General features: G+C 41.5%; 1 protein-coding gene and 1 pseudogene across 1 annotated transcript; one reads left to right on the forward strand and one right to left on the reverse strand.

The window, feature by feature from the left end:
- Positions 1-388: 388 nt before the first annotated feature.
- LOC113620216 (tricarboxylate transport protein, mitochondrial pseudogene) lies at positions 389-1,557 on the reverse strand (annotated as a pseudogene).
- Positions 1,558-6,589: 5,032 nt separating this feature from the next.
- Positions 6,590-7,615, forward strand: OR2K2 (olfactory receptor family 2 subfamily K member 2). The gene is given in 3 exon segments (XM_027104115.1): positions 6,590-6,922; positions 6,925-7,100; positions 7,102-7,615. Coding segments are annotated over 3 exon segments (1,017 nt in total). The 5' UTR covers positions 6,590-6,595.
- The last annotated feature ends 8,898 nt before the right edge of the window (positions 7,616-16,513 follow it).

Genomic DNA, 16,513 nt, shown 5'->3' on the forward strand with positions numbered 1-16,513 from the left:
GACCTGACCAATGAAGTCTCTACTCAGTTAGCTGAATGGTCAGCTAATGACTGGACAGAGATTTCCTTGAATACACTGCACCAAGAAGCTCCCCATTCTGGCAGCTACTCCTGTTCCCCCATTAGCCAAAGCTCAATTATCCAAGAATAATAATAGAGAATAGCTAACACGAGCCAACACCCTATAATTCAATTTGAGCTATCACTATTTTTTTTTTTTTTTTTTTGCGGTACGCGGGCCTCTCACTGTTGTGGCTTCTCCCGTTGCAGAGCACAGGCTCCGGACGCACAGGCTCAGCGGCCATGGCTCACGGGCCTAGCCGCTCCGCGGCATGTGGGATCTTCCCGGACCGGGGCAGGAACCCGTGTCCCCTGCATCGGCAGGCGGACTCTCAACCACTGCGCCACCAGGGAAGTCCCTATCACTATTTTTATAGATCCTTAGTCTTCCCACCCAGACCCTCAGTGCTCAGTCCGTCTTCCACCCTTTGTTGAGCAGCTTCACTACCTCATCGTAGATGATGAACACGAGGACCACGTCCAGGCAGGTTCGGCCCCGTAGGGGCACGATGCCACTGCAGAACGCTTTGAGCTCCTCATACCTCAGGACCTGCGAGCAGCCGTCCGTGTTCGGTGTTGCTCCGCCTCCCGGCCCTGCATCCGGTCTTGACCTAGTCCAGAGGCGTGTTCCCAAAGACGCTGGCTGCGCTCGCGATAGCTTGAAAACCCCGTGATCAGCAGTTTCCCGGGCTCGCCGGAGTTGGGGGCTGGGTACCGGTTGTGCAGGGAGCTTCTGACCAAGAAGCGGACGGCCCGGTGGGATCTGCCGGCTGGCGGCCCTGGTAAGTCCTCTTCAGCCCTTGTTCCCGAACAATCTCCCTGACCCCGTGGAGGAATCCTCTGTACTGTGGGTTTAGGGGAGATCTGGTCGTGTATGAACTTCACCTGGAGGGTCTCCCTGGGCGCACAACCACCACGGCCTCGGCCTCGCGGGCGCCCAGGCCACACAGCAGCACACGTGCTGTCCAGCGGCCCCTGGGCATCCTGCGCGTGGGTGCTGAGGGATGCGACCATCTGGACGTGATGGCTGCTTTGGGGCTGGAGCCGTAGAGTGGGGAGGAGGCCTCGGTGCGGCCCGGTGCACCAGGACGGCCGACCTCCTGCCATACTCAGTCCCAGTGCCCAGGGACCCGGCTGTGCGAACGCGCGTAGGGCTGCACCTGTGTCATCATGTACCCGGTGGGAAAGGTGATGCAAACTGCGATCCGGCCGCTAGGGAGCCTGTGGGGACCAGGAACCCGCTCCTGAGAACCCCGCCGCCCCGCCTCTGCGGACTTTGCTGCGTCTGAGCCGCTGGGAGGCCTAGCCGGTCCCCACGCTCCACCTCCGTTTTCCTGGCGAGGCACGGCGGGGTGACACACAGGTCAAGCCCCTCCGGAGTGAACTTGTAAAAACATTTATGATTAGGCATTTAGGTGCCCCAAATATAAAAATATTGTGGAGATTCTTGCAGCCATTGATAATTCAGTGACTAAAAAAGTTTAATATTTCTGTAAGAAAAATACCTTAGTAAAAAAAATATTAAAAATTTTTTTATTTTATTGACGTATAGTTGACTTACAATGTTGTGTTAATTTCTGCTGTACAGGAAAGTGATTCAGATATATATATATATATATATTCTTTTTTGTATTTATTTCCATTTTGGTTTATTGCAGGATATTGAATATAGTTCCCTGTGCTCTACAGTAGGACCTTGTTGTTTATCCAGTTTATATAATAATAGTTTGCATCTGCTGATCTGAAACTCCCAATCCATCCCTCCCCCACCCTCCTTCCCCTTGGCAACCACAAGTTCGTTCTGTGTGTCTGTGAGTGTGTTTCTGTTTCATAGATAAGTTCATTTGTGTCATATTTTAGATTCCACATGTAAGTGATATATGGTATTTGTCTTTCTCTTTGTGACTTACTTCACTTAGTGTGATAATTTCTAGGCCCATCCATGTTGCTGAAAATGGTATTATTTCCTTCTTTTTTATGGCTGAGTAGTATTGCATGGTATATATGTACCACATCTTCTTTATCCATTCATCTGTCAGTGGACATTTAGGTTGTTTACATGAATTGGCTATTGTGAATTGCGCTGCTATGAATATAGGGGTACATGTATCTTTCTGAATTACAGTTTTGTTGGGCTATATGCCCAGGAATGGGATTGCTGAATCATATGGCAACTCTATTTTTAGTTAGAAAACATATTTTTTAATGAACTATTTAAGGATTAGTTGGAGGATAAGTCGCCCCTTTAATAACAAATACTTCAGTATTTAACAACAAGAACATTCTCTTACATAACCACAGTGCAGTTATGAAGATCAAGAAATTTAACTTAGGGACTTCCCTGGTGGTCCAGTGGTAAACAATCCGCCTTACAATGCAGAGGATGCGGGTTCAATCCCTGGTCAGGGAACTAAGATCGCACATGCCGCGGGGCAGCTAAGCACACAGCTAAGCCACAACTACTGAGCTCGTGTGCCTCAAGGAGAGAGCCCACGTTCCACAAACTACAGAGCCCATGCGCTCTGGAGCCCACACGCCACAGCTGGAGAGAGAAAACCCGCATGCCACAATTAGAGAGAAGGCCGCACGCCACAACAAAAGATCCTGCATGCCTCAGTGAAGATCCTGCATGCCACAACTAAGACCCAACATAGCCAAAAATAAATTAAATAAATAAATAAATCTTAAAAAAAATTTTAGCTCAAAAAAAATAAAAAGAAAAAAGAAATTTAACTCTGATACCATACTGTTATCTAATTCACAGCCCATATACCAATTTTGTCCATTGTCCTAATAACGTCCTTTAGAGCTGAGTTTTTCCTGTTCTAATATTCAATGCTGGGTCATGCGTTGCCTTTAGCTGTCATGTCTCTTCAGTCTCCTGGAATACTTCCTTAGCCCTTTTGTTTTTCTGTTTCTCGACCTTGACATTTTTGAAAAGTATAGGCTGGTTATTTTGCAGAGTATCCCTCAATTTAATTTTGTCTGGTTTTCCCTCATGATTAGGTTCAGGTTATGTGTTTTTGAGAGGAATCCCACAGAAGTGATACTGTGGAGTATCACTCAGTGGAGGCATGTGGAGTCAATGTGGAGGCAGTGGAGGCATGTGGAGTCAATATGTCCCATTATTGGTGATGTTAAGGTGGCTCTCTGCTGTAAAGATATTATCATCTTGTTTTTGAAATTAGTAAGTAGTTTGTGGTGAGATACTTTGACATTATGTAAATATCCTGTCTCATCCAGCTTTTACCTATGCAACTATGATATTTACATCTACCTACTGTAATATTTTACCTATGATAATCTATTACTATAACAACTTGAACCTTGATTGATGATTTTCTGACTATATCATTCTTCTGTGTTTATATTTTGGCATCCTACTGTAAGGCAGACCCCTCCTTTCCCCTCCCCTCCCCTCCCTCTCTTCCTCCCTCCCTTCCTTCCTTCTAAAAGAATTCATGCATTCTTATGTCAGTCTATGGACTATAATCCATTTTTACCATTAATTATTTTGATGCTCGAAATTATCTGTCCCAGACCTGGCCAATGGGAGCTTCATCAAGTGGGCTCCTATCGCCTTTTGAAATATCCCAGTTGTTCTTTGCATACTTCCTTATGTTCTAGTGCAATAAGGTACTCCCAGCTAATCTTGTCCTGTTCCTGCTCTAGCCTTGGCATCAGCCATTTCTCTAAGGAGCTACGATATGTTTCCTATTAGTTGAGAATTGCATTCATTTAGAAACCAAGGTGTGGGTGGAGGTGTTCCGTTGCTTAAACGCCCTCTCAATATGTGTAATTGAATAAAAGTTCTGATCACTTGTTGGGACAAGTGACTTAACGAGTAAACTTTCTTCCTTTAATCTCTGAAAACTAGAGAGCGGTTTCACAAATGAAAAAAATACATGTCTTAGAATTCTAAGGATACCTTTTCTCTATATACTGTTAAGTATTCTACACTGTAATCTTTCAAGAAAAAATCTTGATATAGCTAGCTTGGACAGGGAGGAGTAGAAGACTCTGTTTTTATGAGTTCTTTGAAATTATTTTGGGGGAACTGTGGTTCACTCTGTCTCAATTTTTAAAAGTTTGATATAATTGGATCTTTGGGACATTATCCCTGAAGGAGCTGAAGTTTCAAACCTGTGCGTATTATAGCTGCTGAACTATTAATTGTTTAGGGAGAACAGGTGTTTCCCCCAAACAACAGATGATTTAAATTTACATAGTATTTCAGTTGTTATACTTTGGTATTTTTAGTTAGTGAGGTAAAAGTCAGTACTTTTTTTTTTTTTTTTTGCGGTACGCAGGCCTCTCACTGCTGTGGCCTCTCCCGTTGCGGAGCACAGGCTCCGGACGCGCAGGCTCAGTGGCCATGGCTCACGGGCCCAGCCGCTCCGCGGTATGTGGGATCCTCCTGGACCGGGGCACAAACCCGTGTCCCCTGCATCGGCAGGCGGACTCCCAACCACTGCGCCACCAGGGAAGCCCAACAGTCAATATTTTTGAAAAAAATGAATTGCATTGTTGACTTTCACGTAATATGTTTAACATTTTTAACATGGATGCATTCATTCTTTCTTGCACATAGCTAACTTTATGAAATATATCATAAACAATATTTTAATTGGAATTTGTGACAGGGAATTGAATTTTTCTTGGCTACTATTTCTAAACAGTGGAAAATATCAAGGTGCAGGCAACGGGGCTGATTTTTCATTCTAAAAAAATTGTGGGAGTGTCCTGTGAAGAGCTTCAGCACACGTCCCAAGCTAAGGTGTCGGCTCAGCCGTTTCACGAGGAACTCTGGTCTGAAGGGCAGGGGGCAAGGCTTCTGCACGGGGCCCGCTATGAGCAAGTGAAACAGACTAAGCACAAAGGGAAAAAAGGTGATGGGCTAGGCTTGAAGTCAGACTGCCAGATTTATGTCCTTTCCAGAAGAAGTGTGGATCCTCTAGCAACAAGAGGTGTGAAGAGAGAGGAACTTAAGGATGGCGGAGGAGTGAGATGTGGAGATCACCTTCCTCCCCACAAATATATCAAAAATGCATTTACATGTAGAACAGCTCCTACAGAGCACCTAGTGAACACTGTCAGAAGACCTCAGACTTCCCAAAAGCTGTGTGGCTGACAGGATCTTGGTGCTCCGGCTGTCTGTCAGGCTTGAGCCTCTGAGGTGGGAGAGCTGAGTTCAGGACATTGGACCACCAGAGACCTCCCGGCCCCACGTAATATCAATCAGTGAGAGCTCTCCCAGATATCTCCATTTCATCGCTAAGACCCAGCTCCACTCAATGACCAGCAAGCCCCAGTGCTGGACACCCTATGCCAAACAACTAGCAAGACAGTAACACAATAATAGTAGGTGACTTTTTTTTTTTTTTTTTTTTTGTGGTACACGGGCCTCTCACTGTTGTGGCCTCTCCCGTTGCGGAGCACAGGCTCCAGACGCGCAGGTTCAGCGGCTATGGCTCACGGGCCCAGCCGCTCCGCGGCATGTGGGATCTTCCCGGACCGGGGCACGAACCCGTGTCCCCTACATCGGCAGGCGGACTCTCAACCACTGCACCACCAGGGAAGCCCTAAGATAATTTTTAAAGGGAGTTTAATTTCTGCGTTTTCTGGATCTTCATGAGTTTTAATGTATAATAAGAGTATTGCCTGGGTATAATTTTTAGAACTATTTACATACTCACAAAGGTATGGGTCCCAATAATGAATGAAACTATACAGGGGATGTAATAGTGTTTAAATGAGGTGGGTTATTTGACATGACTTGTAAACTGGCTCTTACATAGAATCAGAATGGGTATCTACAATGCTTCAAACAATGTCATCATTTTTGAAACAAGTGTGTGGACCTCTAAGCTGTTAGCTGGAAAGGACAGAGTTCATTTAGACTCAGAACTTCATAGGTGTTAGTATAAAACTCATTTATTTCTTCCTTTCAACATTCCTCCTCTTCTTCCACTGAAGATCATTACTGGTTTTTATTTTTACGAATGTGCTTTCTTTTCCTCATTTATTTGACTTTTTCTAATTAGTGCTCAATAGCTTATTCAATGTTATTTCATATTTTTCATTACTTAGTACTTTCAAATCTTTACTGAAAACCTGCTGTGTGCCAAGCAAAGGATTACGAGCTGAGATTCAAATATTAAATTTGTTTATTCTTGTTTTCAAATTCACTCTTTTCTAAATTTTGTTTTGAAAGAAGGGCAAAGAAAACTGAAGAGACTTCTAATCTAGTGATTCTGCTTTTCAGACCCAACACCAAACTGGCTGAGCTCTAGTTGGTTTGTCTGTAAGTCGCTGACCCACCGCTGAGGGACACAGGCCAAACCTGTTTCCCCTCCTCTTAGATTGATAGATACATTGTCCTGTGATTTCTTATGGTAAAATTGTGCTTATAATAGCGAAAATAAGTTCGAAAGTGTTTTCTTAACTCAGTGAACATTATACTTTATCCCTCTCTTTGTGTCCTCAGATGAAATGAATAGAATAATATTAGAATAACTACAGGTAAAAGGAAGCAAATGCAAGGCGAAAATCTCACCAGTTGGAGTTTTTTTTTCCTGGAAGGTTTTTCTAGATACCCAAAGTTAGAGATTGTTCTCTTCGTCTTCAGCCTTGTAATGTGTCTGATAACCCTCTTGGGCAACAGCACTCTTATTTTAATCACTGTCCTAGATTCATGCCTTCAAACTCCCATGTACTTGTTCCTTGGAAATCTCTCTTTCATGGATATTTGTTACACATCTGCTTCTGCTCCCACTTTGCTGGTGAACTTGCTGTCATCCCAGAAAACCATCATCTTTTCTGGGTGTGCTGTACAGATGTATCTGTCCCTTGCTCTGGGCTCCAGGAGCAATGCCTGTTCCTGGCTGTTATGGCGTATGACCATTACGTGGCCATTTGCAAGCCGCTGAGATACCCCATCATCATGAACAGGCAGGTCTGTGTGCAGATGGCCACTGTCTCCTGGGTGATGGGCTCTCTGATAGCCCTGCTGGAAACCAGCTTCGCCCTGCAGATACCCCTCTGGGAATTTCATCCATCACTTCAAGTGTGAAATTCTGGCAGTGCTGAAGCTAGCTTGCACAAGGTCATTGGTCATGGACACGATCATGCTGGTGGTCAGCGTGCTCCTTCTGCCCGTTCCAGTGCTCTTAATTTGCATCTCTTATGTCGTCATCCTTTCCACTATTCTGAGAATCAGCTCAGCAGAGGGAAGAAACAAAGCTCTTTCTACCTGGGGTGCTCACTCAACTGTGGTGTTCTTGTATTATGGGGCTTCACTCTCCATGTACCTAAAGCCTTCTTCGTCAGGCTCACAAGAAATAGATAAAATCATCTCGTTGCTTTATGGAGTTCTTACCCCTACGCTGAACCCCATAACTTACAGTTTATGTGCTGTGAAAAAGTGCTGGGCCAAATATACTTGCAGCAAATACAGGAAAATCTCTGACTGGGGGCCTGCGGTTTCACCAGGGGTATGCTCCTGGCAGAACTCACCAGAGAGATTCAAGACAATACACTCACCCTTAGAACACTGACTTGAACTTGAGTTCTTTCATCTTACAGCTGTGAGATAGGTGTATACAGAGTGATTGTGTGGGCGATAATAGGCTCCAATTTGCATTTAGTAGTAATTTCTGTCTTTTCTGTCTTATGCTTGTGAGAAGTTTGGGGCTATAGGGTCATCACACATTTGCTCCAGAAGGAAACTTGTATGAATTTAGAGTCAGTGAATGTTGGTGCAGAAGAAACTTGTCTATCATTTCTGCCTTAAATCCTTTCCAGAATGAGGTGAGAGCATAAAGAAACAAAGAAACAATAGACATTGGCCTTGGTTACTTAAGCGAGAAAACAGAATCAGTGAAACAGAATCAATGAAAAATTAAAAGACTTGCTCAACATCACAGCTGTAGGACCAGAACTGCGACCCTTATCCTTTGGACTTCTTTGCCAGAGCTTGTTCTACACACTGAGTGGCTCCCTAATTACCCTTCCTCATTCAAAACTCCTCATTAAAACTCTTGACTCCCTGAATAAGGCAGCAATGCCTACTTGATTTGCTCAGCTGTCAACCTTGCTTTTCTAAGCACCTAGATACTTGCACAAATTGTATGCATTTCTATGCCAGTATACCACCCATACACTAATTAGGTCTTTTTTTTTATGTGTGTTTGTCTTCTTTTCTTCATTGGATGATTGACTTCACAAAGTCATGGGTTCCTGTTATTTTGTACCTTTTGTTTACCTCAGTCATCCGGTAAACTAATAAATTTATAGCTTTCAACCAATTTCTTTATTTGAAAAGTAAGTACCATTTGTGAAAATTATGAAGAAGAAACAGCGTGGGCAAGGAGGTCTATTGCTTTGTTAATATCCAACAATTACAGAGACTATATTTACATTTGTTGTTTTAAATCTTTTATTTGTATGAAAATATTGCTTCTTAAAAATGCAGATTCTGGGTCCCTACTCTCAGATGTTCTGATTCAGTAATAATCTAATAGTTTCAGATTATTCTGATAATCTGCACTTATAATAGATCCCCAAGAAACTCTGAAATAGGTTATAAGATGACCATACATTGGGAGACATTATTTCCAGTGAAAACCTATCATTCCAACAGAAAAGTGGGAATAGCTCTAATTTATCCGTTTTTCCTTTTCCTTTTGTTTTTTCCCCCATTCTTTCTGCCTCCATGTGTCCCTTCTTACTTGCTTACCTCCACTTCTACAGTAGGGAAAGGGAGAGGGTTTTGAGTGGAGGAAGGTTAACCTACTTGAAAAATTTCAAAATACGAAAGACCTAAAAACTTTTAGTATTGGACGTTGAGTTCTGGATCGTTTAACTCTTAGACCATTAAACCATTCCCTTGGATCTGCAGCTTCCATTACATGTTCCTGGATGTGTAGCCCACACAGAGAGACCCTTGAAATAATCCCATGGCAAAATTCTGGTGATGGAGCAAGGGGGCAAATTTAGTGCCAGATGTTGTTGCCAAGAGATGTTTGATGGTGGGGGATGGAAACAAGCCCTGAGTAGATGGTTTTAGGATGGTAGGGGAGAGCTGACCAGGAAGCTTTCATCCTAGAAGTAATTCTTTTTCTCTTAAATACCTCAGCCTTTTCAACCCAGCTACCACACTCATTTCCTGGCAATTTCGAAATCATTTTGAAGTGACATTTGATAGTAGGCTTTTATTAGAGTAGCAGAGCTGGATTTTATAGTAGAGTCGAATGAATTGTCTGCCTCCTAGACTTAGTTATAATATGTGTGGTACCAAATATAAACAGGAAGAACCAGAGTTACAGAAGTAGCTGAAATCTTTACTGCAAAGAATGAGCTATGAGAATTTGAAGACACAGAGACTGAACACCCTTAGTAATTAGTATATCAGCTTTGACACAGGGAACTGAGCATATTGATGGGTCACTGAAGTAGGTTATAAATGATCCTGATGTCAGAAGAGGACCCAGGATGGAACCCTGGCAGATACCTCCCTAGTAGCTTTTGGCTAAGAGATTAGGAGTTACAGTAGTTACAGTGATATGTTACATAAAGTTACTGTGAAAAACAACAAGTGAATATAAATATAAATGTGTTTCATATATTACAGGCAATACTAAAGTTCATTATTGGCAAATGGTACATTCTGTCATTTGGGTTAGATTCCATCTCAACCAGTACTAATTACAGTCATTAGTTTTATAGATTGTCAGGTAAGGGATCCTTGTCAGGTATCATTAAAAAGAGGAATATATTTGACAGAGAAGGTAAAACCACCTCTGACAGAGTCAGTTCTTGAATGAATGATATGACCAGATTTATGCTTCAGAAAAATCAGATCCTGTCACTTCCCCGTTTAAATCCCTTAGTGGCTTCTTATTACCATAAGCTTGAAGTCCTTAAGATGACATGCATAGACTTCCATAATCTGATTACCCACCATTTACATCCTCTGCTCCGGGAACCCCAAATTCCTTTTAGTTCTATTAAAGTGTTGTGCTCTGTCTTGCTTCTTTTATTAAAAGCACTTAGCACAATTTGAAATTTGATAATAATTTGTGGGTGTACTTGTTCAATCTCTCTCTCACTCGTCTGTGGGTTCATTGAGGCAAGGACGGTATCAATTTCATTTTCCACTGTAGACCCAGAGCTTAGCGCAAGGTCTGGCGCAGGGAAGACATTCGGTGCATACTTTTTGTGAAGGACCAAGTGCTCAGTGAATATCTGTTGAATACAAATATGCATATAATAAACTTTTGATGGCTCTTCAAGTAGGTACTTGACCATTCCTGCGGTGAGAGAGATGAGGATGTCAAAGGTGACTTCCAGGTGTCAAAGAAGGCTGATAGGGCTTCCCTGGTGGCGCAGTGGTTGAGAGTCCGCCTGCCGATGCAGGGGACACAGGTTCGTGCCCCGGGCCGGGAGGGTCCCACATGCCGCGGATAGGCTGCGCCCGTGGGCCATGGGCGCTGAGCCTGCGCGACCGGAGCCTGTTGCTCCGCAACGGGAGGGACCACTGCAGTGAGAGGCCCGCATACCGGAAAAAAAAAAAAAAAAAAAAGAAGGCTGATATATCATTAACTGCCACAGGGGATACTTGAAGAGGACCAAGTTTGGGGGTTAAAGGGTAAACCATGAGTTTTAATTTAGACATGTGGAATTTGTCATGATTTTGAGATATGTAAGAGATATCAAGGAGTCAGTTGGATATGCTAGTGTGGAATTAACAAGAGAGATCAGCCTGGAGATATAAACTTGTGACATATTTGCATATATGTAATAATTTAAGTATTGAACATGGTTAACTTAATAGGGAGAGAGTATACAGTGAGAAAATTGCCTAAGTGAAACTAGAGGAACACTAATATTTAAAGCCCATCAAATAAGAAAAACCAACAAAGCGGCATTGAAAAGGAGCAACCTCTAAAGCAGGGGGAGGGCAGAAGCCAGAAGACAGATTCCAGTTTTGATCAAGATGAAATAAGCCCACTCTACCCTGCTTTTCCCACGGACTGCAATTAAAAACTGTAGACAGAATGCATGGACCAGTCATTTGAGGGCTCTGAAAAATAAATGGTAGCACACAGACCTGGGAAGGAAACTAGAACACAAGGTACCAACAAACTGATGGTGAATTTTTTTTTTTTTCTTTCTCTGCTCCACCCATCCAGCACCTCTTGGCCTAAACTCAAGGGCAGCCTGAAACCCAAACCTACACACTGGGTTCAGAGAGAAAGATAGAAGGAGCTCCAAGAGAAGCTCCCTTTTTGTGGTCTGAAAAGGAGAAATGGGAGCAAAGGAAATTTCCTGATATAAAAAAAATTACCTCTGGGCCAAACTCCCAGGCAATCCTGTGGTGACAGTGGCAGCTCCAGCAGTGGTGTCTGGGCAGGCACCTAAAATCCTTAGGAAAGAGAACCTTCTTCCTGCCTGGAGGAACTGTGGTCCCACGAGCTTGGGAAGAGTTCCCACTGCTTTTTTTCTCTCTATCCTCTCACTCTTTCATACCTGAGGCAGGGACTTCCAGCCTCCAGAACTATGAGAAAATACATTTTTGTTATCTAAGCCACCCATTCTGTGGTACTCTATTATGGCAGCCTGAGCAGACTAATGCATGGCCCTTGCCTCCATCTCCAAGGCCAGCAAAGATGAGTCCAGTCTTCCTCATACTGCATCACTCTGACCCTGCTTATGTCATCGCATCTCTTTCTCTAACTATCTCTTCCATCTCCTTCTTCCAGTTTTAAGGGCCTTTGTGATGACGTGGGACCAAGACAGATAATCTCTTTATTTTAAGGTTAGCTGATTACAACCTAATGCCATCTGCAACCTTTATCTTCTTTGCTATCTAATCTAACATATTCACTGATTCTGCATCCTGATTGGATGTGGACATCTTTGGGACCTTTATTTTTCCTGCTACATCTTGATTTCAAAAGGACTGTGCTGTGAAATGGGAGCACTTTTGGATTCTTGGACATTCATGCAGATCTTACTCCAATTCCTAAAGACCCAGAATGACACTGCAGTATATATGTCAGTGAGTCTGCCTATGAATTGCAGGTGATTGAGATTCACTTCAGAGTTCACACATGGAAACTCTGAAGACAGCCCCATGGTTATTTCCTCAGTTTGCATGTAATATTTGGAATAGATATTATCAGCAAGTGGCACATCCCCACGTTGGCCCTATGAATTATGGAATAAGGAAGATTGTAGTCGGAAAATCCAAGCTGAGGCCCCTGGAACTTCTCTTTGCTACAAAATTATAACATTAAAGACCATGTTGCAGAACTTCCCTGGTGGCACAGTTGTTGGGAGTCCACCTGCCAATGCAGGGGACATGGGTTCAAGCCCTGGTCCAGGAAGCTCCCACATGCCGTGGAGCAACAAAGCCCGTGTGCCACAACTACTGAGCCTGTGCTCTAGAGCCCGCGAGCCACAACTACTGAGCCCACGTGCTGCAACTACTGAAGCCCGTGCGCCTAGAGCCCATGCTCCACAACAAGAGAAGCCACTGCAATTAGAAGCCCACATGCCACAACAAAGAGTAGCCCCTGCTCGCCGCAACTGGAGAAAGCCAGCACACAGCAACAAAGACCCAATGCAGCCAAAAAAAAAAAAGACCATATTGCATTCTTGGTGGAATCATAGAAATCAAAGGCTTGGCATAAAAAAGAACAAAATAATGCCATTTGCAGCAACATGGATGCATCTGGAGATTATCATGCTAAGTGAAGTAAGTCAGAAAGAGAAAGACAAATACCATATGATCTCACTTACATGTGGAATTGAAAATACGACACAAATGAACCTATTTATGAAACAGAAACAGAATCCCAGACATAGAGAATAAACTGGTGGTTGCCAAGGGGGAGAGAGGGGAGAGGGATGGATTGGGAGTTTGGGATTAGCAGATACAAACTGGTATATATAGAATGGCTAAACAACAAGGTTCTACTGTATAGCACAGGGAACTATATTCAATATCCTGTGATAAACCATAATGGAAAAGAATATGAAAAACAATGTGTATATATATAAATATATATATATATAACAATGTGTATATATTTTTTTATATATATATATATATATATATATATATATATATAAAAAAAACTGAGCCACTTTGCTGAACAGCAGAAATTAACACAACTATATTTCAATTAAAGAAAAAAGGAAATCAAAGTCTTAGAAGATTCAAGGAGTGGTGATTTCTATCACATCCTCAACTTTCCAAATTGGTAGGTGCAAGAAGACTGACAGGTTTTGGGGAATGAAAATGAATTAAAATATACTTATTTTTATGGTGGTTCTAATTGCAGCTACTTTTCTAGACCTTATTAGAGTGGTGGCTTCCTTCCTTCCTCCCTCCCTCCCTCTCTCAAAAATATGAAAACAAGAAACCATCTGTTTTCACTTGGCAGAGTTAGCAGTATGCCTTTACCTCCACCAGATTACTTCAGGCCTTTTCCTCAATTCTCTAGTTCTAGTTAACAAATAGATATTGGGATATTGGTCTGTAGTTTTCTTTTCAAGTGATTTAAAAAATACTAATACATTTTAATTTATTTATTCATTAATTTAATGATTCAGTATATATTTACTCAATACTGAATGAGTGCGAGGTGCTTTTTTGGGTGTCATGGAGGATACAGACATAAGCAAAACATGTTTTTTTGTCCTTAGGAGTCCAAAATCTAACAGGAAAGACATGTGTGAAAAAATCTAAAAACCAAGGCAGAACAATCACTTCACATTATAAATAATGTTTTTATATTACCATACATCATGATGATAACAAACCTTTAGGTGATTTCTTTGTCTTGCTTTGGTTTCAGGGTAATGCTGGTCTCATAGAATGACTTAGGAAGTGTTTCTTCCTCTTCTATTTTTTGGAAAAGTCTGAGAGCATTGGTGTTAATTCTTCTTTAAATGTTTAGAAGAATTCACCAGTAAAGTTTCTGGTCCTGAGATTATCTTTGTTGTGAGAATTTTGATTATTGATTCAATATTTTTTACTAGTTATAGGTGGGTCCATATCTTCTATTTCTTCATGAGTCAGATTTGGTAGTTTGTGTGTTTCCAAATTGGAAAGGAAGAAATAAATAATCCTTGTTTGTAGATGACATGATCTTATGTATAGAAAATTCTATACAATTGAAAACAAACTCAGTGGTTGAAGATACAAGATCAACACACAAAAATCAGTGATATTTCTATACAATATCAGCTGACAATGCAAATAAGTTAAGAAAACAATTCCATTTGTAGTATCAAGAAGAGTAAAACACTTAGGAATAAATTTGATTTAAGAATTACAAGACTTGTACACTAAAAACTACAAAATTGTTGAAAGAAAATAAAGAAGACCTAAATAAATGGAAAAATATTTCATGTTCATGGATTGGAAGACTTAATACTGTTATTAATTTTTAATTAAATTAAAAATTTAATTGTGGTTAAAAAACTCATACATAAAATTTACCATCTTAACCATTTTCAAGCATACAGTACCATAGTGTTAAGTATATTCACATTGTTGTGCAGCACATCTCCAGGACTTTTTCATCTTGCAAAACTGAAACTCTATACACACTGAAAAACAACTCGCCATTTCTCCTCCTCGTAGCTCATGGCAACCATGATTCTACTTTCTGTTTCTATGAATTTGACTAGATGCCTCATATAAGTGGAATCAGACAGGATTTGTATTTTTGTGACTGGCTTATTTCACATAGTATAATGTCCTCAAGTTTCATCAATGTTGTAGCATGTGACAGAATTTCTTTTTTTAATGAGGTTGAAAAATATTTCATTGTATGTATATACCACATTTTCTTTATCCATTCATCTGTTGATTGACAGTTGGGTGGCTTCCACCTCATGGCTATTGTGAATAATGCTGCGGTGAACATGGGTGTGCAGGTATCTCTCTGAGATCCTGCTTTCAGTTCTTTTGGATATATATGCACAAGTGAGATTGTTGGGTCATATAGTAGTTCTACTTTTAGTTTTTTGAGAAACCTCCATAGTAGTTGTTAAGTTTTCCATACATCTACACCATATAACATTCCCACCAACAGTGCACGAGTGTTCAGTTTCCCCACATCCTTGCCAACACTTGTATTTTTTGTTTTTTGTTTTTCCTATATTAACCATCCTAATGGGAGTGAGGTGATATCTCATTGTGGCTTTGACTTTCATTTGTCTGATGATTAGTGATGTTGAGCATCTTTTCATATACTTTTTGGACATTTGTATATCTTCTTTACAGAAATGTCTATTCAAGTCTTTTGCCCATTTTAATTATTTTATTTTATTGTCTCTGTTATGTCCTTAATTCTTCAATATGGGTAACTTGGCTCTTTTTTTTTTCATTAAGACTTTAGAGTAGTTTTAGGTTCACAGCAAAATTTAGGGGAAGGTACAGAGATTTCCCATATAATCCCTGCTCTTGCCCCCTTAGCCTCCACCATTATCGACATTCCCACCAGAATGATACGTTTGTTGATGAACCTACACTGACACATCCTAGTCACCCAAAATCCATAGTTTACATTAGGGTTCACACTTGATGTTGCACATTCTGTGGGTTTGTACAAATGTATAGTGACCTGTATCCATAATTATGTCATCAGAGTATGAAACTTTACAGTATTTGTAATTTATAAAATGGAGTAAATTTCTTAAACTTGAGAGTAATGCTTTCCTTGGACATTTTATGAGTACTCTGAACACCTCCACCTCCAATACTGCGCTGTTACTCATAAACAGAATCATTTCACTTTGAAGGCACTTCAAATTCCCTTAGGAAACTTTCTGAGAAGAAGAGTTCCCCTACCAACAAGTCTCAATTGGATTTTCCCAAGTTCACTGCAAACCTATTGCCTACCCGTGGGGCTAAATCCCACGGTGTCTTATTTAACCTGTGAGCACCTCCAGGGCAGCAGGGCCACATGGGTTCTAAACTGTAATGGAGCCCAGGGAAACACAGCTCCCTCCAGGGCAGTCAGGACTGGCCTGTGACCTGTACTTGTGTAGTGGGAATGGTGTCATAATGAAGAACTGAGGTGCTATAGAGAAAGAAAAGCATTATGATTATCTTGGTTAGGTAAATTTCGTCAACAAAGGTATGTTCTAGTGCTATTTGGAGAGCTAAGTCAAGTAGCTGCTCCTCAGGGGCCATGGGAAGATCTTCTCCGAGGAGTTGTGGAGCATCTGGAATGAGAGAAGGACTAGGTAGAGCGGTGTGCGTGCATTTTACTGCTCCCTGAGCAAAGAAGTACCTTCCCAGTATGATTCTTTCTTCATCGTCTATTTCCTTTCCTCAAATGGGCCTTCAGATTAACCTGCACAACATTTCCCTCTACAGGCAAACCTTGCTTTATTGTGCTTCACTTTATTGCACGTTGCAGGTAGTGGTTTGT

The sequence above is a fragment of the Aethalodelphis obliquidens genome, unplaced genomic scaffold (assembly GCF_003676395.1).
Source record: "Aethalodelphis obliquidens isolate GAN/ISIS:26980383/991018 unplaced genomic scaffold, ASM367639v1 scaffold7, whole genome shotgun sequence".
In the NCBI taxonomy this organism is placed as follows: Eukaryota; Metazoa; Chordata; class Mammalia; order Artiodactyla; family Delphinidae; genus Aethalodelphis; species Aethalodelphis obliquidens.